Source organism: Ammospiza nelsoni, chromosome 12 (genome assembly GCF_027579445.1).
Source record: "Ammospiza nelsoni isolate bAmmNel1 chromosome 12, bAmmNel1.pri, whole genome shotgun sequence".
Lineage (NCBI taxonomy): Eukaryota > Metazoa > Chordata > Aves > Passeriformes > Passerellidae > Ammospiza > Ammospiza nelsoni.
Window position 1 is genome coordinate 6,250,880 of NC_080644.1, and position 23,246 is coordinate 6,274,125.

A 23,246-nucleotide genomic window follows, 5' to 3' on the forward strand; every position below is an offset into this window, starting at 1 on the left:
TAAAACCAAAGCAAGAAAGAAGTAAGCTGAAGAGACAGGCAGGCTATGTGGGAATGGCACTCTGGGGAATTCCTGCATGGAAAGGGAATCATGCCCCTTGGCACTCCTCTGACTAATTTCAATCTAGAAAACAAGCCTTTTCTTTTATGACTATGATTCTTCTAACCATGCTAGATACTGATCTACAAACATGTTCAAGGTCATATCCGTGACCTGGACTTTCTACATTTTTCAAGGATGTTTTATGGGTTCAAAACCTTGTGAAGACCTTCCAGGAACGTTCATTCCTGTGGCATTATTAAGCTGTAAGCTGATTATAATTAGACACTAGCATAAAGAAACTTCTAACTGCTTAAATAAGCTTTCAGGTCAAATCAAAACTGTTTTATAAACTAAGCAGTGGCCTTAGAAGTGCAACAACTAAAAGCTTTGCCAACCAGGCACATTCTTCCTCTGGTCCTGCCCATCTGATTGAAGATAAACAAGTCCTCTTTGCAGGCAATATTTTTTACTTACAGCCGTTTGAGGGATTCCAGTTGAGAGAATGTCCCTGGATGAATCCTGGAAATCTTGTTGTTGTGCAAGAATCTGCAGTGGGAGAAGCCATGCCAGAACATTATTCAGTATTTGCACCGTGAGGATGATAACACCCCAGGTCACAACTCAGTTTCAATGCAAAGGCCACTCATCCAAACGGAGCTCAGTGTTTAAATTCCATGTTTGTTTCCATGAGCTGGAGGGATTTCATCCCTTGGTGGGTGTGACGTAACCTGCCAAAGGCGAGAGCGGGCGTGGGCTGCAAATGGTGACTCAGGATGGGATGCGACAGGTTGGAACTGGACCCTTCCAGTCTCCCTGTACAGGAAGGAGAAAGGGCACAAAATCCCCTCAGACTGGGCCCACCCTCTGTTTTCTGGGCCTGGGTCAGCTCCAGTTTAGAAGGGATCTTTTCCTTCCCCCGTGCAGATGATGTGACGATTCCACAAGGGCAGCCATTGGTGTTAGGCAACTCCTGCATTGGACTCCATGTAGTTATTAGCCCAAATCCATGAGCAAATCTAATTCAGACAACAGCCACCTGAACTGAGGCAAATTCTCACTTCCAGAATCTTAGCACACACATAAAACTCTCCAGTTGTTAGGGAGAAACCCTGCTTGCACTAAAATGCAAATATTAGTGGAGACCAAGAGGGGATCATTAACTCCCCATTCCCATAGTGGTGGGGGAATTTACTTGTGTTGGTTACATCTAAAACTCATAGGAGACCATTGATGAAAGAGATGAAGTAATTTTAGTAGGTGGTGGAACAGGAGAGCACACAAAAGCAGCACAGCTCCAGTGCCAATGTCTGCACACACACGTGTGCACCAGAGTCCAGCCTGGTTGCCCAGCTTGGAGGCTGAAAAACCTTCCTTTAAAATTTAAATCCAGAATTTTTGTTGGATCCAATACAGTGACTGAGATCAGCCATATGCTGATCCAGGTCTGAATTTTCCTAAGGGTGTGGGATCCCACAGTTTTATTTCTTTGGCATGTATGGATATAAGGCACATTTCCACACAACCCAGGAAAGTCTGCTGGTTTCTCCATGGGGTGGGAACCACACATGGACTGTTGTGCTGGTGGCTCCATTACTGCTAGAAGCAATCCTGGGGAGCAGGAGACTTCATTTCCTTACTTCTCTCAAGAAGGATGTGGTGTGTTTTTCTTGTTAGACTTTCTTCTGACTTTATCCCTTTTCCACCCCCTTTTTTTAGCTCACTCTGCCCAACAGTGACTAACGTTGCTGACCTTATGCTCAGAGTAAAATTTCACTTGGCTTGACCAGCTGTAGGACTTTCTGCAGATTTACTCCTATTTAGATGGAAACCTGAACATTACATAAAATGGGAAATTCCCTTCACATCCTCAGTCACCCTCCCCCTCGGCAATTATGTAAAATCTCTTTCTTTAAAAAAGTTTCTTTTTGCATTTTGGAGATCACACTCCATGCTAGCAAAACTGCTACACTAAATAAAGGGGTTTTTCCCCTTCTCCTCACCCTCTTAGTCCAAATAAATATCCCATTTTTACTCACAGCCTTTCAAGTTTAGGCAGGTCACTAAAAGTCTCCAGCTCCAGACTTTCCAGGTTGTTGAAATGCAGGTACCTGTGACAGAAATCACACACAGATTGAATTTAAGAGACAGAAGATCTTCCCAGATCAACCCACCAGTGCCCCCCAGGATGTCACCACTCATCTCAGGGCAGATGTGGAGAAGCCAGCATCCATGTTAGTGTCCCCAGTTTCCACAGGCAAACATAGAGGCCAACATGCTTTTCTGCTAATACAGACTAAAATTTGTAGTTCCACTAAAATCCAAAGTGTGACCTGCCACTCCAGAGGCCAAGGGGACCTCCTGCCCATCCCAGGTCACCCCTTGCCATCAAGAAAAGAAATGTGGTGCCTGCAGAGCAACTCACCACAATACCTGAGCCTCCCTGTTGCCATGAGCTGTGACATTCACCAGCACAACTGACACATTCCTGACTTTCAGATGGATTTTTTTACAGTCCCCAAATTGCCTAAACTATTCCCCTTTATTTTACACAGGCATAAATTTCACAGCAGACACAGATTAATCACAGATCTACAAATACTCATTCTGCTATTGTAGCTGACTGCATTGAGAAATAATTGCCTAAGCCTCCACATGGCTGCTTGATTTGTAATGGAAAGATTCATGATAAATGGTGCAGTATCAGAGAGGGTGACTCAGATTCTGCACTGGAGGGTCACAGTGGGGAGGACAGGGACGTGCTCCAATCGCTCTCAGATGCCTGCTGAGATTGCTTTGGACCTTGAGGAAAGCATCTGATCCTGTCCATCACTTGGGTTACACTTTTTCTTGAAAAGCTGGCTTGTGGGGACAGGAAAACGGGGTAGGATTTGAGCAAAGCTATTTCTTCTGGAGTTAAGCCTGCCTTGATTGAAAACAGATGGGACTTTCAGCGGGTTGTTTGTTGGTTTTGTGGGTTTGTTGGTTTTGGTTTTTTTTCTTTTATTCGTGACATCAAGTCTGGAACACTCACTGCTGAAATATCCCTGTGGGCAGCTTCAGCTCTCTAAGCTCAGCTTAGAGCCAGTTTCAGCTTCCTAAATTTTCTCCCAGGCATCCTTGCTGAGTTGGCTGATGAAAAACCACATTGTACACAAGCTTGGTGGCACACCTATTGTTAGGATTGCCTGAAACTTCCAATTATGCTCTGTCCTCTTGTGCTGTCAACCTAGAGAACAAGCTGGATCTTATTCCTTTTACAGCAAAGTCCTTGGTCACATTCCAGCCCTATAAATGCTGCAGCTGGGAACAATTCAGGAATTAGACCAGTTTCACCTTTGGTCCCTGCTCTCCAATGATACAAGCAATTCCTGTATTTCAATTATTTAGGAAGAATAAGTCATTAGGAAGGAATTGTTCCCTGTGAGGGTGGAGGGTGCCCAGAGAAGCTGTGGCTGCTCCATCCCTGGAAGTGCCCAAGGGGTTGGATGGGGCTGGGAGCAACCTGGGATAGTGGAAGGTGTCCCTGCCCATGGCAGGGCATTGGAATGAAATGAGCTCCAAGATCCCTTCCAAATCAAACCATTCTGGTATCTGTGATTCAAATATCCAAGCTCACACTCTCTCCACCAGTCCCAAGTAAGAAAAATCCAGACCCAGTTTAGGAAGGCACTTCAGAAGAGTCAAACCTCAGTCTGCCCATCTCACCTCGAGAGTGGCGCACTAAGAGTCAAAAACCAAAACTTCTTTGAATAAACAGCAGAGTTTTGCCCTAGACAGAAAGGGAGCAAATGGGGACTGTTGGAGTGATGGACTCCAGCTGCCAGGAAAGCACAGGAGGCTCCCTCCAGCCCAGACTCAGCACAGAGTGCCACGAGGGAAGGTCAGGACTGTGTTTGTTTGGATCCTTCATCTTCCCCCACTGCAATTTCCAGATGCTTTGCAGCATGGGAGCAACCATCACCCTGGTAGCTCCCAGGAATACTTGGCAGCCCCAGCTCCCAGCTTGTACTGCATCCACTCATTTCCAGCAGAGCTCTGGATGAGAGAGAAACTCAACCAGCACCCCCAACTTAAGTAAAGGACCAGATCTGTCTCTCTGCTTAAAGAATCCCCAGACACAAACCCAGCAGAACATTCTGCTCCCAGCCCTCTCTCCTCCTTCATAAGGTCCTTGGAAATAAAGGCCATCAGAAGCACAGCTGGGTTCTTCTATGCTCCAGAGATTTGGGTGCAGGAGAAAACACACGGAACACCAGTAGGAAGAGAGCTCAGCTCTAACTAACCAAAACCAATACCCTGAACAGCTGGTTTGCAATGAACCCAGTGTAGTCTGGTGATCTGGATGAGGAAAGAGCAGCAGCTCCATCCTACCCCTTGCTAAATGCCTGCTGCTCCCCAAGCCTGGCAGCACAGCATGCAAACAAGGCTCATCTGTACTTACAGCTGCTCCAGGGAATGCAGCCCATGGAAGGCATGTTGCTGGATGCTCTGGATTTCATTTTTATAAAGGTAGCTTTCAAAAGGAGAGAAAGGAAATAGCATCAGGGGAACTGATCAGCAGTTGTGTTCTCAAAAGTCACAAGAAACAGCAATGACCCTCTACTCAAAGCAGAACTTGCTGCCTGGGTTCAAGGGCAATGTTTTATAGCTCTGACACTCAACTCCAAACAGTACATCCTTGACTGGCAAATATTAAAAGTGGGTAGCTAGATTTTGAAGAGATCAAGAAATTATTGAGCCACCAACTCACAGGTATTTCAGGTTCTCCAGATCTTCAAAGGATCTTCTCACGATTTGTTTTATCTGGTTGTTGTTCAGCAGCCTGTTCAAATCAAGAAAGAAAAACTCAGCTGGTGAAGTCAGAACGTGTGAGATTTGTGGCATTTCTGTTCTTGGATGCCCACTGAAAAATTCTGAGCCCAGGTGTCACAGAATTAAAGATTTAATGGGGTTAGCAAGTCAGGGTTTGGGTCCTCACACCAGCCAAGGCAGTGAGAAGGTTTCTCACCCAGAGGTGCCACTTCCAATATTGCAGTGTTCAAAGTATTTTCCTTATCTTTTGCCACAGTTTTCATCCCAAAGTGACAAATTCATCCAGGAAAGGGATGAGGGGATGGGAGACAGGCAGAAAGAAGCAGTGGGGAGTAAGATATTAAATCATTGCTGCCACTCTCGTACAACCACAGTGGGTTTTGGAGGTGCCTGGTTGTGTTCAACAAGTGAGCAGGGGAGTGCAGAGCCAGTTTTTAGAAGTAAAAATGCAGTTTAAAACACCAGTTCCCAGTGGAGTTATAGGAGCCACAAAATGCTAATAGCTTTGCTCTAATCACTTTGTAACTGATACCCACAAATAAGAAATAAATTCAACGTTGAGTCCTGAGGCTGCTCACAGACAACCTCTTTCGATCTCAGGAGCTTTGTGCCAGATTTTAATCCAAAACCTCTGGGCCACGTGGCACTGGAGAGCCGTGTGACACTGGTGTGTGCAGTTGCCATGGCTGTGTGTGCAGCTGAAGGCTGGTGCCAGTGACCAGGAACAGCCCAGCTCTGCGAGAGCCACGCTGTGCAGCAGTGGAACCACAGAGCTGAGCCCTGCAGAGCTCTGCTGCAGCCCCTGCCAAGCCCAGCACTGAGAAAACACAATAAATCACTTATAAATAGCTCCCTAACACACAGAGTGAGCTGCTCCTCGTGGCTGCACTCCCACAGGTCCCTCGCTGTGGCTCTCACTGAGGTTCAGGTCTGGCAAAGCTCAGAGCTGGTGGAGTTTTTAGTGCTGAACAGCCCAGAGCAAGGATTTCAACAGGCACCACTCATTTTTAAATTTCCTAAATGGAGCTGTGGGCAGAGAGGGAATTTGTGACTCTGTCCTGTAAAGATTTCTTTTTCAGGTGTTGCAGGAAAAACAGCAATTTCTGTGCAAGCAGCCAGACCTTACTGCATTGGGTCACATTAAATACATGTGCTGGATGTGCATTTTACAAGCTGATTTTTGCCATAGATCTGCTCCTCAGGAACAATCTGCCACCAGGCAGCAGGTGAGAAGACAGTTCAGCACTTTCCCTGCAGCAAAACCCAATCTTCTGCTTTTCTGGACAAAAAAGAGCAACCAAGCCTCTGTCATTACAAGCCAAGGTCTTTTCCTGGTCAAAACCAAGATTGTGTAGGTAAAGGATGGAGAGAAAAGACAAAGAGATGGGGAGAAAGGGTAAAAAACTTGTGGGAAAAGAAGATGAAGGTGAAATCAAACACCTCAAGGATCACAGAAGAGATAGAAGATGTCAGAAGCACACACACATGTGATGGCAGCTTCACAAGTTCTCTCCAGGCAGCTGATGGAGCTTTCCACCGCCTTTTTCTCAGGTGGAGAATTACACTGAGGGTCAGAAAAAGCATGTGAGAAACTCAAGAGCAAACAACTTTGTACATCAGGCAACGAGTGAGGGGTTGAGAAAAGCCTCATTGCCCTGGATTTGCCCATCCTGCCTGGAGCAGGGGTGTGGGTGCCACTGCCAGGGTGCACAGCCCAGGGCTGGGTTGAGGCAGAGGAGGCTGGAAAGCTCCTGCACAGCTGGAAGCAACAGCTCCACACACACAGCCGAGGTCAAACAGCCCGGGCTCACTCCTAAGGATGCAAAAATGATGTCAAGTCCTTGGAACACACCATCCTGCTTTGACAGCCAGCTATGCTGAGTGGAAATACAGTCCCTGAGCATCAACCCCAAAGCTTATTTGATGACTGAACACCCCAGGGCTGGCAGTGACTGCCTGAGGGCAGTGTGGGAGGGAGCTTTTGCCTATTTGCCCACAAGACAAAGACAACCCAGGCACCAGCCCTGCTTCCCTCCCTGCCCCATCAGCTTCCATCTCTGGCCAGAGCAGGACCAGGCAGCTCCTGCTCTGTTATCGGAGCCCTGGCCCCAGTTCTGAGCATCATTGCCACAGATGTGAGCAGCTGGCACACACCTGCATTGGCCATTTGCCTGCCAGGGGACAGGTGGCACTGACCAGGTGAGCAGGGTCACACCAACAGCCTGAGCAGCCCCGTGCAGCAGCACAGCCTGCAGCCCTTTGCTGATTGTTGTCTTTAATGCTCAGAGTTCAGACCAGGACTGATCTCCACTGGGATTTCAAATTCCATCATGTTGTCTGGCTGTGTTTTGGGGCTATTTAAAAGCATTATCCCAGTCTGTTTTGTTGTCTTGGCTATTTTGTACAGTTCAAGGGAGTGTAATCACTGAGCCAGCCAAATTAGATGAATCCTGGAAGTTCAGATGGCAAGCAGCATGCAGGGCTCTTATCTCATCGTCTGATACTTAAAAACTTGTTCATTGCCTGATTTAGGAATAATAAGTGCATGGAAGAAGTCATCTCTGCTTCCTGTCTCAGGATTCCCCATTGTAATGGAAGGATAAGTCCTGGAAAACACTGGAAAGTGAGATAATGATGAAGTCCACAATAGCCCACTTATTCCAAACTGCTGCTTTCAGAGAAATCCATGGACAAAGCAGCACAGCTGGCTCCTAGAGAGAGTTTGGATGGCTCCTGCACAGCTGTCTGCTCCCTGACTCCTCTGCAATTCACCAGGCAGAGCAGTGTGCCAAATCCTGCCATGGCCTGGCTATTGTCCCAGCTGCCATCCACAGCAAAAATGCCCAAATTCCTGCTGCCCTTAGAGGGCTGAAAGCTGGGACCCAGATCTGCTGGGAATAAATGGCAGACCGAGGCTGGGAAGACAATTATCTCCCTCATTATCTTAACCACACCCTGTAGCAAACCAGGCTAAATTAAAGGTACCAGAAGCACATTTCCTGGCAATAGGATGGGGCATTTCCCTTCATGCCCCATGAACTGGACTCCACATGAGTAGGAGAACTCACACAGGTTTTATTCCTGCCAGACTCTTCTGGGATGTTTGAGATATAGAAGCACCATAGATCTGGCCCAGATTCACCAGGAGAACATTTTACATTCAGTTTCATCTAGATTTTATGTGTGACTGCCTCTCCTTTCTCCTTCCCCACCCTCTCTCTAGGTTTCCAGGCACAGGCTTAAGTTCCATTAAATGAGTGGTTTTCTGTTTTGAAGAATGTATTAAATGATGTGACAGGACAGAATTCAGACTCAAACCATGTTCTCTTTCCTCCTTTCATTTGACAATCCACATGCTGCAGTCATTGTGACAAAACAGCCATTTTTTTCCTCACACCACTAATAGAAATCATCACGTAGTGTATTTAGAGGGGGAGAAAAACGGAGTTTTATGTTCAACCACACATTCCCCCTTGTTGACAGAATGATCTGGAATAGTTATTTCCCATATTTAAGGGAAGAACTTTTATTCTGAGATCCAGGCAGGCTCTGACATCCCCTCCTTGCTGGCAGGAGCACATTCTCTCAGCAGTTACTAGAGAGTAAAAGACAGAAACTCCACATGACTGCTCTGTTCACTCTCAGACTCTTCACCAGCAGCAGCACCTAAAGCAGAGCTGCAGGACTCACCAGGAATGTTTTGCTCTCACCTGAGCAGAAAGAGAAACATGATGTGAGCAGTGGCAGGGCAAAGGGCCAGGCAGAGGCACAAGCAATGTGGTCTCCACAGAGTCCCTGTTCTCCAGGGTGCCTCAGGAATACCAAAATACACACTGGGGGTGTAAAGAAACTTTGGTCCCTGGCTTGGACACTTCTATGGGGGATGCTGGAGAGACCCAGGGAGCAGCAACCCTGTGAAAATACAGCAGGGAACCAAAGGGATTGACAGGGCAGCACTGACTCCCTGGGAAGTCAGGGCTGTCATCATCCATCCCCACCCAGAAATGACCTAAAGGAGCAGAAACTGGGAAGCAGGGAGAGGCTGTGCCTCACCATGGGCCCACAGCATTTCCTCTCTCTCCCACAGCACCTGCTCTGAGCTAATGCTGGCTTCAGCCATGCAGCAAGTGATGGCAAACTGCAGCTGGACCTGGGGGAGCTGGGGATGCCATACATGAGCGGTTTGCCTCACTCTCCCTGCTACTTTGGTTTTTTTTTGGTACCAAGGGGAAATATTAAGAGTTTAAAACTGCCCAGCACCATCAGCACAGATGGGAACAGAGCAGAGCCAGCTGGAGGGGACAAGGAAATCTTACAACTCTCTGAGATGTTCAGCCCAAAAGAACTTCTCCACCTGCGCACAGGAAGTTCCCAGTGGTGCAGGATTTGGGTTAACTGCTCATTCATTCCCTGTGGTGCTGCACCAGGAGTGCCCACAGTGACTGTGACTCTTCCACACACAAAGCTCCTGTTTTTAATGCTAAAGTAGTGCTCTGTGATTTGTCAAATCTCCCACATCAGAAGAAAGCAGAGGGAAGGGTCTGAGCTGTTGAACAGCCCCACTGGACATCCACACAGGCTGCTCTCCTGTCAGCATCTCAACCCATCTCCCTGCATCCAACACAGGCTACAAAGGTTTCCTTTTCAGGGTGGTTTATAAACTGTCAAACTTGGACACAGAACAGCCACCCTGCCCTAAAGGAGATGGAGAACAGAAGCTTCACCAGAATCTGTTGCTCTTCCTCTGCCATTAGTGGGAGAAGCTCTTTTAAAAACATTTATTTGCTTATGGAAGATTTATTTAAATTCAATGGCAGAAAGCTGCAAGCTCAGATCTCTGCACATGGAACCTGAGCTATTTTATCTTCCAAACTTCTCACTCCAAATTTTCTGGACAAATTTTCCCAGGAAGTCTCTCAGGGATTTTAAAGGATTTATTCTCTTTATCACTTGAAACACTATCTAAGTCGTCAGGCAAAATTTACCATCTAAGAAACACCAGCAAATTCTTCAGCTCTTGTCAGTTTTGATGTGGGAATTGGACAAACCAAAGTTCCTGGAGAGAAATTTCCTTCAGGAGTGTGAGGTCCAATGTTCTGTCAGTCAGTTATCAAACTCCTCAGCTGTGGGAGTTTATTACAAGTGTGAGAATAACTGAGTGCTCCAGTCTGCTGGCCAGATAAGGAAATACAACTAAGCATAAGAAGTACTAAATGGAAAGGTTTCCTTGGCAAATCAGGTTGATTTTCAGAATGCAAGTATAAAAATGCAGTTTTGTTGGAGCAGTGTTTCACCTGGTCCAGTATGCCAGCTCTGACAATGGCCACAGGACACTGTTTAGGAAAAGCAGGAGTGTCTGCCCACCATCTGTGAAAACACGCTGTTCTTTCTGCCCTGGCATCCCAAATCATGAGCTCAGGGATGGCAGGGGTGCATTCTTGACTATTCCCTCTAATATCTGTTCATGACTTGCTGTCCTTGAGGTCTCAGTCCAGGAGACAGAAAGGAAAAAGAACTGGAGACATTTGTGGAGCACAAACAGGTGTTAGAGAGAGAGTCAGGTCCTTCTCCTCAGCCTGGCTCTGTCTGTATCTACTCTGCACAGAGTGGAGGAGTCAGAAGACAGAAGCAAAATCCTGCAGAGGTCTGAGAGCTGCCCAGTCCAAGGAGCTGGCAGGGCAGGAATTGGGACCCTTACAGAGCTCAGCAGGCTGGGTGGAGCCCCTGTCCCAGTGAAGCCCTGCCAGCATCCTCCTTTTCCCCAGGGCTCTGCTGGAACTCGCCCGGTGGTCCTGGGAGCTGCTGCCAAACATCTGCCTGCAGCACACTGATCTGACATCAGCTGGAACCCTCTGTTTCCTCACTCAGGAGAGCTCCAGGGGTGGAAGAGCAGGGCTGGAGATCAAGAGGCCTCAGCAGAGCTTGGTGATAAGACAAAACCCTGCAGATTTGGACTCTATTATCTCTCTAGATAGTGTTCTCTCATTTCTCGCTGTATCTGACCCTATCTCAAATGACAGAAATCCATCCAAACCATCCTTTCTTCTCTATTATTTTTGGCAACTAAGTGCCACACACTGTTGTTTGAGAGACTAACCTGGGCTGTTCTGGATGAACAGCACCAGTGGCAGTAAAGTTTTTGAGCAGTCCATTTGAGCCACAGCCAGGGTACTCTGAGCATCCTGCACTCATGGCTTGGCCACTCAGCCCCAGACAAAGATTGCAAGGATCTTGGGCAAATGCTGATTTTTCAAGGATAACACTTAAGCAGGTCTCAATAATAAAGTCCTGCTGTAATCCCAAATCCCATTTTTCCTACAACTGCTTCGTGTTGACTGAATGCCTTATTGCCCAGGTCTGCCACCTTCACAGGATCAGGGACTTCAGATCACTCAAGGCCAGAGAGAAAAAGACAACCTGAATTTCTGCTACCATTTGAGATCATGGATGTATGAACATCTGCCAGGTTCCCAAAGGAGCTGCTTTGCCTCACTGAGGAATTTCAGCCTGGACCTGGAAATCCTGTGGCTGTTAGCACCACGTCACAGCGCGAGTAATTACATCTGAGCCCCAACATCCCAACTGCATCCAGCACAGTGCAGTGCTGACACAGCTGCTGGTTCTGATCTGGGAGCTGGGGTGTTTGCAGCTCCTTGGCTATGGGGTGCAGATGCTCTCAGATCTGTCTCCAAGCCCTCAGCCCTGCAGCAGCCAGAAGGAGCAGAGAATCCCAGGGTTTCCCTTGGGAAGAGTGAGAAGCTGGTTAGGGCAGCAGTGTGAGCAGTGATGAGAGTGTGATACAAGGCTGGAGGGGCAGCTTTGCACCCCCATTCCTACCTGGATAGGGCAGATGTAGGCACCTCTTCTAGGGAAAAGGGAAAGATGGCATTTGAAGGATGCTCAGTGGAACTCACACAGAGCAACTGATGTGGTTCATGAGTTAGAGGAGACCATGGAAAGGAAGATGATTTTAATCCACCCCTCCACTGTCTTGATACCAGATGAGAACTTCTTTTATGGGCTACTCTAAGGCCATACCTGCTCAAACATCTTCTGTCAGCGCTAGAGCTCATTATATTTTATTTTTAAGCAGAGAACTTAATTGTGAATAATGAAAGTTATTAAACACCACATTTTTTAAAAAAAGAAACATGACACAGGGTGGAACAGAGGGAATTTTAAAGCTTTGGCTGGATATGCACAACTTGACTGAAATAAATAAAATCCCAAGGCCACCTTCAAGCCACGTTAGGGGACAGTACTAACACAAGTAATAAATGGATATCCTTGGAGTGCAACTTACAGTGTGTTGAGGTTCTTCAGTCTTCTGAAGGCTCCAGGTTGTATCTCCTTGATGTGGTTGAAGCGTAAATCTCTAAAAGCAGAGGATATAAACAAGCCATTAGAGCAGGGAAGGGAGTGGAAAAGGATAAGGGACAATGGTTGGGGTCTGCTCTTGTCTGTAGAGTCAGGCAAAAGCTGGGACAAGCCTATAGTGCTAAAATTCTTTATTCTGATTCCACAGAAAACCAGACACTAAAAGGAGTCAAGGAATCATTCCCATGAGAAAAGAGTCTGCAGCAAAACACCCCAAGTTCACATGCAATTACTCTTGCATCTCATCCTGATTTATAGAGAAACACACATCATCAAGTGGATGATTTAGCTCCCTACTAAAACTGTCTCTGCCTTACAATGGTTAAATCTGCTCAAATAACCTCATATAACAAGAATTTCCCATTTTGCTCTGCAATGCTCCAAGACTTACAACAGCTTATCTCTGCCTGCATTTCAGATCTGTGCCAACTGCAATTAGAATTACTGGAGTCCAGGGGATTCTGGCAAATTTCAAGGGCTGCCCATGGAACTACATCAGCTTGGAACCCAAAACCATGGGGTTTGGCTTGCTAATGGGATAATGAAATAAGAGCTAAGTGGTTTAACCTGGTTAACCAAGGATAAACACATCTATAGGGAACGTGGTGCATTGATTTGGCACCTTGCATGGCCCAGTGTATTATAACAAATCACAAAAGCTGACAAATGGGGATTGCTGCAAGTTTCTGTCCAAAGCACACACTGAAGTGTATTTTTTTTTCTCCTGCACTGCTTGATCTATCACATTTAGGGAATACACAGATATTTTTCCATGTTAAGGCAGCCTTTTAAGGGCATTTTCTTTAAGACGAAAAAAGCAGTTTGCAAAACATAGTCATTCTATGCTAAAAAAAATCATTATAAATTTTCTTACTTTTTAGGCAGAAAATGTTGGGTTTAACTTGCGTTGCTTCAAATGTGCATTTCTTGCCCCTTTTTTTCTCAGAGGGAGTTCTGCATCTTTCTTCCCTGTCAATGTGAATTTGAGGGTATCTTTATGGATTTTTCAGGCAACGGCTGCCACCACGAAGCCAGACACAATTAAACCCTGGCAGCAGTGACAGCTCACTGTGCTGCCTCTTCTCCATGGCCTCGTTAAAAGGAAACGAGGAAAGACCAGGAGAAAAGGTGAAGAAAGGCGAATTTGATTTACAGCCTGCAATGCACAAACACCAACGGTGCTGCCCTGGGGGGGTGTAAAGGGCCCTGTAATTAGTGCAGGCTGCAGGTAACAGGGAACATTATAAATACATGGGAGAAACACACAGGGGTCAGGGCTGCATCTGGCCATGCTCAGGGAAGGCAGTGAAATGGAAAATCCAATTTTGGGTCACAGGCTGCAGGTGGGGACATAAAGCCTCAGACAACTGCAGTCCTTTAAACCACACAGAACTACCGTTCTTTTTAAACTACACCACCCCCAAGGAGCATGTAATAAAGCTTAGCTCATTGTTTTAATGAAATATTTTAATTTTTCTTCTGTTTTATGTTCCAGGTAAAGCCTTTAGATGATTCTCTGGACCTCAGCTATCTTTCAGTCCTTTGGCAAGTTCTTTTGGGTTTGCTTTCCATCACAAAGGCAACAGCTTTCCCCACAGACAAAAATGGAACAGAAACACTGCATCCCTTCTCTGAGCACTTCATTTCAAGGAATGATGTGAAATAACTGGAGAGAGTCCAAAATAAAGCAATGGGAATGATATGAAGTTTAGAAAACATGACAATGAAAAGAACTGAAATTGCTTATTTAACCATAGATAAAATAACTATGGCAGGAAATTGCTACAAATAGAAAGGGCAAATAGTCACTGACTGAAACTGCAGATTCAAGGGTTTTTTTAAAATATCTGAATTAGCAAGGCTCATAAAACACCCAGTGCACTTTAGGTGAGACAGGCATTAGCCACACATGATTTAGGAAGGTGGATTCTGCCCTGGAGCATGGACCAGGCTATTCTGCCCCTGTACCCCAGACAGCATCAAAAGGTACCAGTGTTGATGTCCCTGGGCATGCAGAGGAACCTGCATATTCCTCTTTACTATATAATAACTCCAATACTTTGGCTCATCCTTGGCATTTTCACTCCAGACCTTGCCTCAGCCTAAAGCATCGCCAGCGGCAAAGGGCTGCACTGGGAATCCCTGGCTTGAACGTGTTTGATTGAGAGCATTCCCCACTGAGTTTGTCTCCTCTCCCACAGAAACACTTGTTCCTCTCTATTCCCAGGGCACTCACTCTGGAAGTTCACGTTTCTGCTCAGGAACAAATGTGTTTTTTACAGGGACTCACCACAGAGCCCCTCCCAGGGCAGCTGCCCCACACCACAGCAGCTGGGCTCCCTCCCTCCTGCCCACTGCTTTCCACCTGGGAATTCGAAAAATGGGGGGGGAAAATAATCCCCCGTGATTTAACTCTCCCCTATGATTTCAAGGGTGGCAGTCTGGGATTACAAACGACCTTCCCACAAGGAACAGCTGCTGCTAAAGGATTCTGGATGCTCATCTGCCTTCACACAGAGAGGAGGCCTGGGACAGCAGCATCACCCAACACAGATCCCTCTGGACAACACCAGTTTGACTGGCTCTGCTTTAAATCCCACCAAGCCCTCATGCTCTGACAGGGAAGTGACCTGGGATGTGTGGATAATCCTGGATCTGCTATAGAAATCAGCCACCTTTTCTGAATTTGGGGAATTATTGACAGAGACTACAAAAAATGCCAGAATTTGCACATGGATGGGGAAATGGATCTTTACAGAATTACACAGTGTGAGCCTCTCAGCTGCTATCAGAACAATCATCCCTGCAAGCCTTCTGTTAAATAATTATCAGTGATTAGCACATAAAGCAATCAATGGCTTTTACAAGAAACTTCCACTTCTGTTTAATCTATTTAGGCTTTCACAGACTCATGTATTACTATGTTAACTAAGCAGATAATTAGCTACAAGAGGCGTTTTACTGCAGTTCTGTGGAAATTACTGGGTTTTTGTGTCATTGAAGAATCCTTTGTGCTCCCAGCGCTGTGCACAGCAGTGATGCTGACAGTTCTGCCCAGAACTGGTTGGAAAGTGGCAGCCACACAATCACCACCGACAATGACACAGAGAGTAAAGGTGCTTTTACAGAGATTATTAGGTGTTGAAGTTCCTCCCAGTGTTTCCAGAGGAAGGGAGGGCGTGAAAGACATCCTATAAAAATATCCTATAGGACAAGTTTCCACCGTACAAGAAGAGCCAGGACATTTATCAGAAAGATGCTCGTTCCTCACATTTATCTGCACAACATCAGAGTCAGCTCTGCAGGTTCCCCAGTCCTGCCAAACCACTCCAGTCCTGGCAGGAAGGGAAAACTGCCTTGCTTAGATGGAAATGAAGAGCTCCAGACTCACTGTCATCAGCTCCCCAGCTCAGGAATGTTCCTGTCCCACACGAGTCCCCAAGTGGCTTCAATAAATGACAGCCTTCATCCCAGAGCCCCTTACATGGACAGCTGAGCCCTGCCAGCCCTGAGAGGCAGATGAGGAGGCCATGGGGAGGCTCAGGGCTGGGGATTCTCCAAGTCCTGGCTATTTTGGGCCTTACCAGCTCAAGACATCAAGATCTGGCTGTTCAAAGAGCGAAGAGGAAGGAAAATATGTTGAGCATGGAGATACAAGGAAATGAAATGATGGGATCATGGCTGAAACAGTGGAGAGCGAGCAGCTGCAGGGAGCCTCACGCTGCAGAACAGGCTGTGGTTCCCTGCTGCACTGCCACACCACTTATTCTGAAGATTCAGAAACACTAGATTTTAATTAAGAAAATTACCACAGGCATTCCTGAACCCAGATTTTTAAGATTCCAGCTCCCACAAACAGGAGTCAGGGTTTGTAAAGGGCTCCCTCTGCGTCAGCTGGGGCAGGAACTTGACCAAAATCCAGCAGCCAGTGTACCGAGCTGGTTTGATCTCTTTTTCTGTCCATGTAAGCTGCTGGGAATGCTATGCTGGAAAGGGCAGTGCCAGGGCAGGAGGGATCTGCTGGTGCCTCATTCCTGGTGGGATCATTTCAAATACCACCTGGCATCCCTTTAGCTCTTTCCAGGAAGGGTAGGGCCAAGGATTACCTCCAAAACACAGTTTTGGTCCTAAACATGTATTCAAGTTGGAAGATGACAAAAAAAGATGCTGAATTCATCAGTGTTAGATAATTTGAGCTATTATTTATTAACAGTGATGAAGAGTAGGGTCTGATCCTACCCAAAGCAGCTGAGTCTGTTCTTGGGCATTCATAGCAGTATGATTCTCTTAACCTAATGCATAATTCCTTTGCACCATTTATCCAAGATACATCAAAGGAAGAAAACTTTCCCTCCTCCTGAAGTGTGTTCTGACCCTGATTCAGAGGAAGTAAAATAAACACTTTAATATTGAGTCTCATGTAGCTAAAGTGTCAGTCTTCCACTTTTTTACGAGCATAATCATTAAAGTTTTTACCCAGAATACATACACATTCTTTCACCAAAAAAATACTGACTTCTCCTTAAAGAGAACAGGAAAGAGTCCTGGTATCCCTACAGGGAGAGGGATGTGTTGAGGGCAACAAAAGTACAAATACTCAAGTGGGAACCAGATGTTGAAGCACTGGAAGTTCAGTAAAAGCAGAATTTTAAACACTTAAGGTAGTTACAATCACAAGACTTAGAATGCTTCCATCAAAAGATGCTGGAATGTTTCTAGAAAGAAAATGTATTTGAAATACCTTCCCTCCCCATTTTCTTGCCAATGAAGAGACTTCTAAAAATAGAACATTAAGTTCTTGGTCACCTCTAGAAGGTTTAATAAGGATTAAACACTACAGTGAAAGAAGTCAGAAAGAGATTCTACCTGGCACATGCAGAATGTGTGGGTGTGCATTTAATGGCTGTATATAAGATTATCACAGAAGAGGAAATGAGTAATCCCTTCTTCAACCCAAAACACACGACAGAGACCACAAACAGAGCAGCATTTCCAAGAACCCATTTGCTCAGTAAACCTTTCCCCAACAAACGTATAAAATTCCTTCTCAAAATGTGCTTATTAATAGACCAAGAGAGCTACACCCTATCTTACTCCAGCCTTCCTTCTGCAGGAGGAAGAGAGGAGCTGAGCAGGCACCAAAAGCAGCACAACAAGGAAGGAAAAGAAAACTTGTCCAGCTGGCCAGGCTTACACTGCCCAATTAGCAACCAGGTCTGTGCACAACTGGGTCACCTTCAGTTCATGCCAGCCATGTGCTCAGATCCCAGATCCTGCCCCGTGCCCTCAGCTATGTTTCTCCAGCAGTACTCATTCATTATGTGCCCTGCATAATGCAGAAAGAAGAATAAACCCATGGATAATTGGATTGCAATCCATTAGCTGCCAGCCAGAGGGGAACTTCTTTCCATGGATTTCTTCTACTCATGTCCACACGTTTGGAAGTTTATTGTTTTAAATGTCACACTGCAGAACAAATGGCAGCGGAGGTTAAAGACCTATTGAAATTTTCAGAGTGTATGTTCCACAGCTGTTCCCTTCCCTGGGCTGCTGGCTGGAAGAACTGCCTGAATCCCAGCAGTAACCAGCAGATCACATCTGGATAATCGTGTTCCAGTTGAACAGACACCAGCCAAAATACGTTTGCAGCTCTACACCATGAATTTTTATGGCTTATCTGTACGCGTGTAGTCGTTCCTGCCATCCCATTCTCTGCTCAGGATTAAGCAAGCAGTCTCCATTACCAAGGATAAATAGTCTACTGCTAAAACCAGACTTTGGGCCAGATCCTCAGCTGTACCCAGCTGGGATTGGGAAGGGAGGAGGGAAATGGCGACCCAAGAGGAGCCAGTAACAGCTCATCAATCCTGGAGCTGGTTCCGTGCCAAGCCCAGCATCGCTCAGGGAAGGCGATGGGCGGCTCCAGTGCCGCCAGCTGGCTGCAGACCCAGGGGCCATCTGCCAATGGTGAAGCACAGCCTGTGCCAGCCAGGAGACTTCCCACTCTTCCAGGATTCTTAGAGAGGGTGGCACGGAGTCACGGAGGTCAGAAAGTCCCAAACTCCCAACTTCAAAGCAAATTCCACCTGGAAGCTGCAGCTGTTCTTCGAGGGAACCGAGCTGGAGCCTGGGATCGGTGCTGGGAGCTGCAGTCACAGACTCAGCCCTGTTCACACCAAAGAATAACTGTGGAAAATATCCCAATCCCACATTTTCTGCTCAGAATAACTCCATGATCAAGCCTATTCTTGCTATAATTCCAAATGTTCAGTCTGACACAAGGGTTCTCCCAGGAGAAACACTAACATACCAAAAAGCTGGAGGAGTCAGGGCTTGGTTATAAGCATTCCTTGATCTTCCACAATTCAAAAAAAGTTTAATTACTCAAATGCTATTTATAACAAATACAAATGGGATACTGGCTGGGAAATGCATTTGCATATATTAGATCTTCAAGATAGCCAGACAGTCAGGATTTTTGCTTGCCACACAAAGGCCCATGATCTGCCAACAGAGAGCACTCACCAGGCTCATCTCTCTTTATGTCTATGATCACCAATATGTGGTTTGCTTATAATTATGCAGACAGCAGTAAAAGAGGATAAAATGGATAAATAATCTTAAAAATAGTGGTTCATGAAGAGTCATCTTTCTTTGCAATATTGTGAGATATAAAAATCTCACATCTGTACTATTTCTTTAATGCTTTGAAAGCCAGTTTCCCATTCAAGGTGGTGCAGAGAATGAAGTGTGCTGCTGCCAGAGGGAGCACACCATTCCAGAACTGGGAAAGAGTTGGTGAGACAGTAAACTTCCCTCCCTCTGCACTCCAGGAATCTCGAGCAGAAACTCAGGCTCCACTGTGACAGCAAACATTGCCTCATTGCAAATAGAGAACAGGAATTAAGCTTCAATGATCTCAGAAATACCTCAGTTCAGCCAATGGAACAAACCTTTCCCTCAATAAAATCTAAGTTTAAACAAGGAGCAACAAGTTACTTTGCTAAAATCAGTGTCAGGGTACTTTAAATATTTTAATATTACAAGATGCAGGGGAATAAGAGGGAGAAAAAGGTTGGTAAGAGTGTGAAGAGAGATGCTGCAAATCACTGTCAGAGCATTTAAGACTGCCCAGTGAGCAGGTACAGAGCAGGGTCACGCTGCAAATAATCATCCCAGCACCAGCCCAGGCAGTGAGAAAGCTCTGGCAGCTGTAGCAAGGGTAGAGCTCATCCTGTGGGCCACCAATGCAAGAACCTCTGTGGTCTCCACCCACCGCAGCAGACCTGGATGGCAGCAGCCCAGTGCCAGCATCCTGCTCACAGCATGTTCCTCTGGCTGCCAGCAGAGAAAGTGCATTACAATATCAGTGAGATGTTCAAGGGAGAAATGCTGGTATGGATGTGCCAGCTGAGATTAAACTGAACTTGTTACAAGCAAAGGGAAAAGGCTCAAACTCATGTTGGAGAAGTTTTGCAACAGGCAGCAGTTGAAGGAAGATGAGCATTAAGATTCATTTTTGACAAGTCTTTCCAGCTACTTACAAAAAAAAGGTCATCCAAGACAAGGGATCAGATAAGAGTATCACAGAGGGAAGGATTTTGTCACGTGTCACTGCATCTTAAAGCCACCTTTAAATTTAGGATTAGTTTAGAATCACAGGGAAATGCTCTTCTGTGCCTATCAAAAAGAGCTCTTGAAGATTGTCCAAGAATTCAATGTCCTTTTCCTCCACCTTTCCTGTTTGAATGGATTCAGCCACCAGCTCCCTCATCTTCTTATTTCTCCAGTATTCTGTGAGTTGCCACAGCTGTTACTTTCCAAATAAACCTCAGCTTTGATTTGAACAGTTCAAGTAGAAAGTGGAAAACCAGTACTTAGAAATTCAGTACTGAAATGGTGTTGTATATATAAGGGAAGTGTTTGTGTCACTGGAGACAAAAGCCTGAGCTGCTCTATTTCCTCTCTCCCCTACACCCATACACAAAGCCTTCTAAAATGCAAACTATGCTCCTTTCCATAAGCTCAGTTTAACATTTTTGACCTTTGATTCCCCAAAACTGTCTTCCAGAGCTTGCTTGGAATTACTCTCATTAAATTTTTCAATTCCTTGATTGTCCCATTAGCAATTAACTGATGCCAGAAGCAGCAGTTTCTGTTTTAAAAGCACAAAACAGTTCTTGAGGATTACAATTCTGTGGGGGGGAAAAACGGATAAAAAGTATGCCTTTGGCCTTTTTGCCTTCTTTCTCCTTTTTTTTTAAAGACCAGGCAGGTAAGAAAGGCAGGAAAATGAAGTGGTTACTCACAGAATGTTTGTCTGGGGCGGGATCTCGGGGATGGTTTCCAACATCAGATGCATGCATCTCACTGTAGTCCTGAAGCACAGGCAGCGGCTGGGGCAGGAGCACGAGAAACCAGGCAGGAGGAGAAAACACAAAAAGCCCCCAAGAACTGAAGGTTTGAGCAGCATGGTGTTTGCTGGAGCGTATTTGCCTCAATTCTGAGCTGCAGGGAGCTGACAAAAAAAAAAAAAAAAGTTTCCCAGCCCTGAGGTCCAGGAGGAGGGGACTCATCAGCATGTGTTTGCAATTAAATTAAGGCAGTTTGACAGTCCAGCCGCCCACCCTCTCTGCCATTCTGCACATCACTGGAGATCACACTGTCCCCACCCCTCTCTGATTGTGGCGCTGAAATACAAACTCGTCTATTTTCGCCTTGTTGCTTCTTTTAAACAGTAAGTTAACTCCTCATCTTCTCCTCAGGCATCTCCGAAAGCACAGTGCACCTCCATGAACAGTGACCGAAACACGACCTCGTGGTCCAGGGCTGAAAGATGCAAAAGATCCAGGGCCAAGGTTTTTATGTCAATTTTTTTTGCCCTAGCACAGTCTGCAAACTAAAGAGAGAGATTTATCTAACAGCCTGCCAAATGTATGGTGCTGTAAGGCTTTCAGGATGGAGGCTGGCTCCTATTACATGTAGCTACAACATCAAGCAAAAATATGCCTCCAACCATTGAGTGGGCATGGGATGTAACAGATAAGGGATTTTAAAAGGGAGATCACTAACAGAGATAAATAAACTGCAAATAAAGACTAAACCCCACCCAGGAGTCTGTAAAGTTACTCAGGCAGAGTAAAAGCTGATTGATTTCAAAGGTCTTTGACCAAGTATAATTTCTTTCAACAAGGATGTAATTTGGAAAAATGTTTTTGAGAAATTCAAGGCAATTCAGGGGTGAAGAGGGGTAAAAAATATGAAATCAGCTGAGTTTGAACTGTAGGGAATGCAGTCCTCCATTTGTTTCTCCCCACTGGAAGATAAAATTGTGATGCAAAAGGCAGAATTTGTTTCCAGTTGAATTAATCACCTTTATAAAGAAGCTGCAGTGAAACCAGCTTATCTTTAGGTTTCAAGCTATTACTACACAATATCCTAAATGTATGTGTTGAGAACAAGGGAGGCATTAACATACATTAGGATTTTTACTGAGGAATTTCCAACACAGCAGCATCCCACATAACCTGGCAGCTCAAATGAAAGCTTCCCATCAACCTGCACATCTGCTTTGTACTGTACACTACAAAATAATTATATGGCAAAGAAGACAAGAGTGACATTTAAACCTTCCTGGTTCAGATTCTCTGTCACTTGAGCATTTGGAGACTGTTTGTGACAAGTCTTTCCAACTACTTACAAAAACGGGTCATCCAAGACAAGGGATCAGATAAGAGTAGCACGAAGGGAAGGAATTTCATGGCATGGAAGGTAAAAGATGTATTGGTTTGTCCAGCTATAGAAGAGAATTATCCTGCAGGCTTTCTGCACTCAGCCCTCAGGCAATCGCCTGCTTGTTTGCCCTGCCATCACTTGGAAATCTAAGCAAGTTCACTGAACTCATGGTTTTGGGCAGAGTGTCCTCTAGCGGCCACCCAACCCAACCCAGGCCAACCCTGCTCACAAAACCAGGTTGTAAAAAGCCAAATTATCATCTTCAGCCTTCACACAACAACTGGCAGCTGAAACCAGACTGCTCTGGTGAATAGCACAGCTTTTAATTCCGGAGGCACTGAGTGCTTTAGAAGCATATCCTCCATGTACATCAGGCAGGGTGTGTTATGTGAAAATCCTCCTGAATGAAGTTCTCTGTCTGTGGAACTGCATTTCAAGTCTGGCTGTGCTGTAGGGGAGCAGCTTTGGGATGGATTGAGGGGCGTTTGCCCATTGCTTTGTAGGAATGGGATCTTGAGCCAAGGCAGCAGAGTCAACAGAGCATGGGGAATCCTTTCGGTGCAAGGCAAGTTCTGCAGCCCACACATTTTCTGGACAGATCTTCACCACTCCTCTCCTGCCTTGCTCGTCTCCCCCCAGGATAAATGGGATGTTGGTGAGGCTTAAGGAACACCAGCAATCCCAGGCCCCTTACTTTCACATTAATGTGTCTTATTTTCCATTAACATGACAAATTCTTTCAAAAGGAGTGTGCATCTCTGAGCAAGAACCAAAACTTGTCTCCTGAACAGCAGGAATGATGTCAACCCTTGTGTCCCATGCTCCAGCATTTCCAGCCTCTGCTACGCAGGCTTTTCACACCTGTAGAAATCAAGAAAGTTGGGGGGGTCTCTCAGGTGGGTTTTTTTCCCCTTCACCCTTTCTATTTTTTGTTTTTAATTCTCCCTTCTATCCCTTTTTCTTCAGCAGAAAGATTTCCCTCAGGGGACCTGCTCCCTCTCTACACCCCAGGGGACTGTGATGCTCTGTGTTTTACAATGAAGTGAACATAAACATCATCTGACAAATTTAATTTCATCAATACCATTTGTATGACACATCCATGGCTTTGCAAAGCAGAAAAGGATTTTCTTTCAGCACGCACCATGTGAAGGAAAACATTAACGTTGAACTAATCTCATGTTATAGCTGGGAAAAGGACATTTATCATACACACAGATGACAGGAAGAAACAGACAGGCAATTATCCTATGGAATAAAGGTTAACAGATTCATTTAAT

The 23,246-nt window shown here is 45.6% G+C and overlaps 1 protein-coding gene across 1 annotated transcript in view; it reads right to left on the bottom strand.

The window, feature by feature from the left end:
• Window positions 1–20,704, bottom strand: part of LOC132078585 (peroxidasin homolog) — a 42,403-nt gene extending 21,699 nt beyond the window's left edge. The window contains exons 1-6 of the mRNA XM_059480824.1: window positions 20,541–20,704; window positions 12,158–12,229; window positions 4,793–4,864; window positions 4,484–4,555; window positions 2,079–2,150; window positions 517–588 (exon numbers count right to left, since the gene is read on the bottom strand). Of these exons, the coding sequence (XP_059336807.1) occupies window positions 517–588; window positions 2,079–2,150; window positions 4,484–4,555; window positions 4,793–4,864; window positions 12,158–12,229; window positions 20,541–20,704 (524 nt within the window). The remainder of the gene's footprint in view (window positions 1–516; window positions 589–2,078; window positions 2,151–4,483; window positions 4,556–4,792; window positions 4,865–12,157; window positions 12,230–20,540) is intronic.
• Between the last annotated feature and the right edge of the window lie 2,542 nt (window positions 20,705–23,246).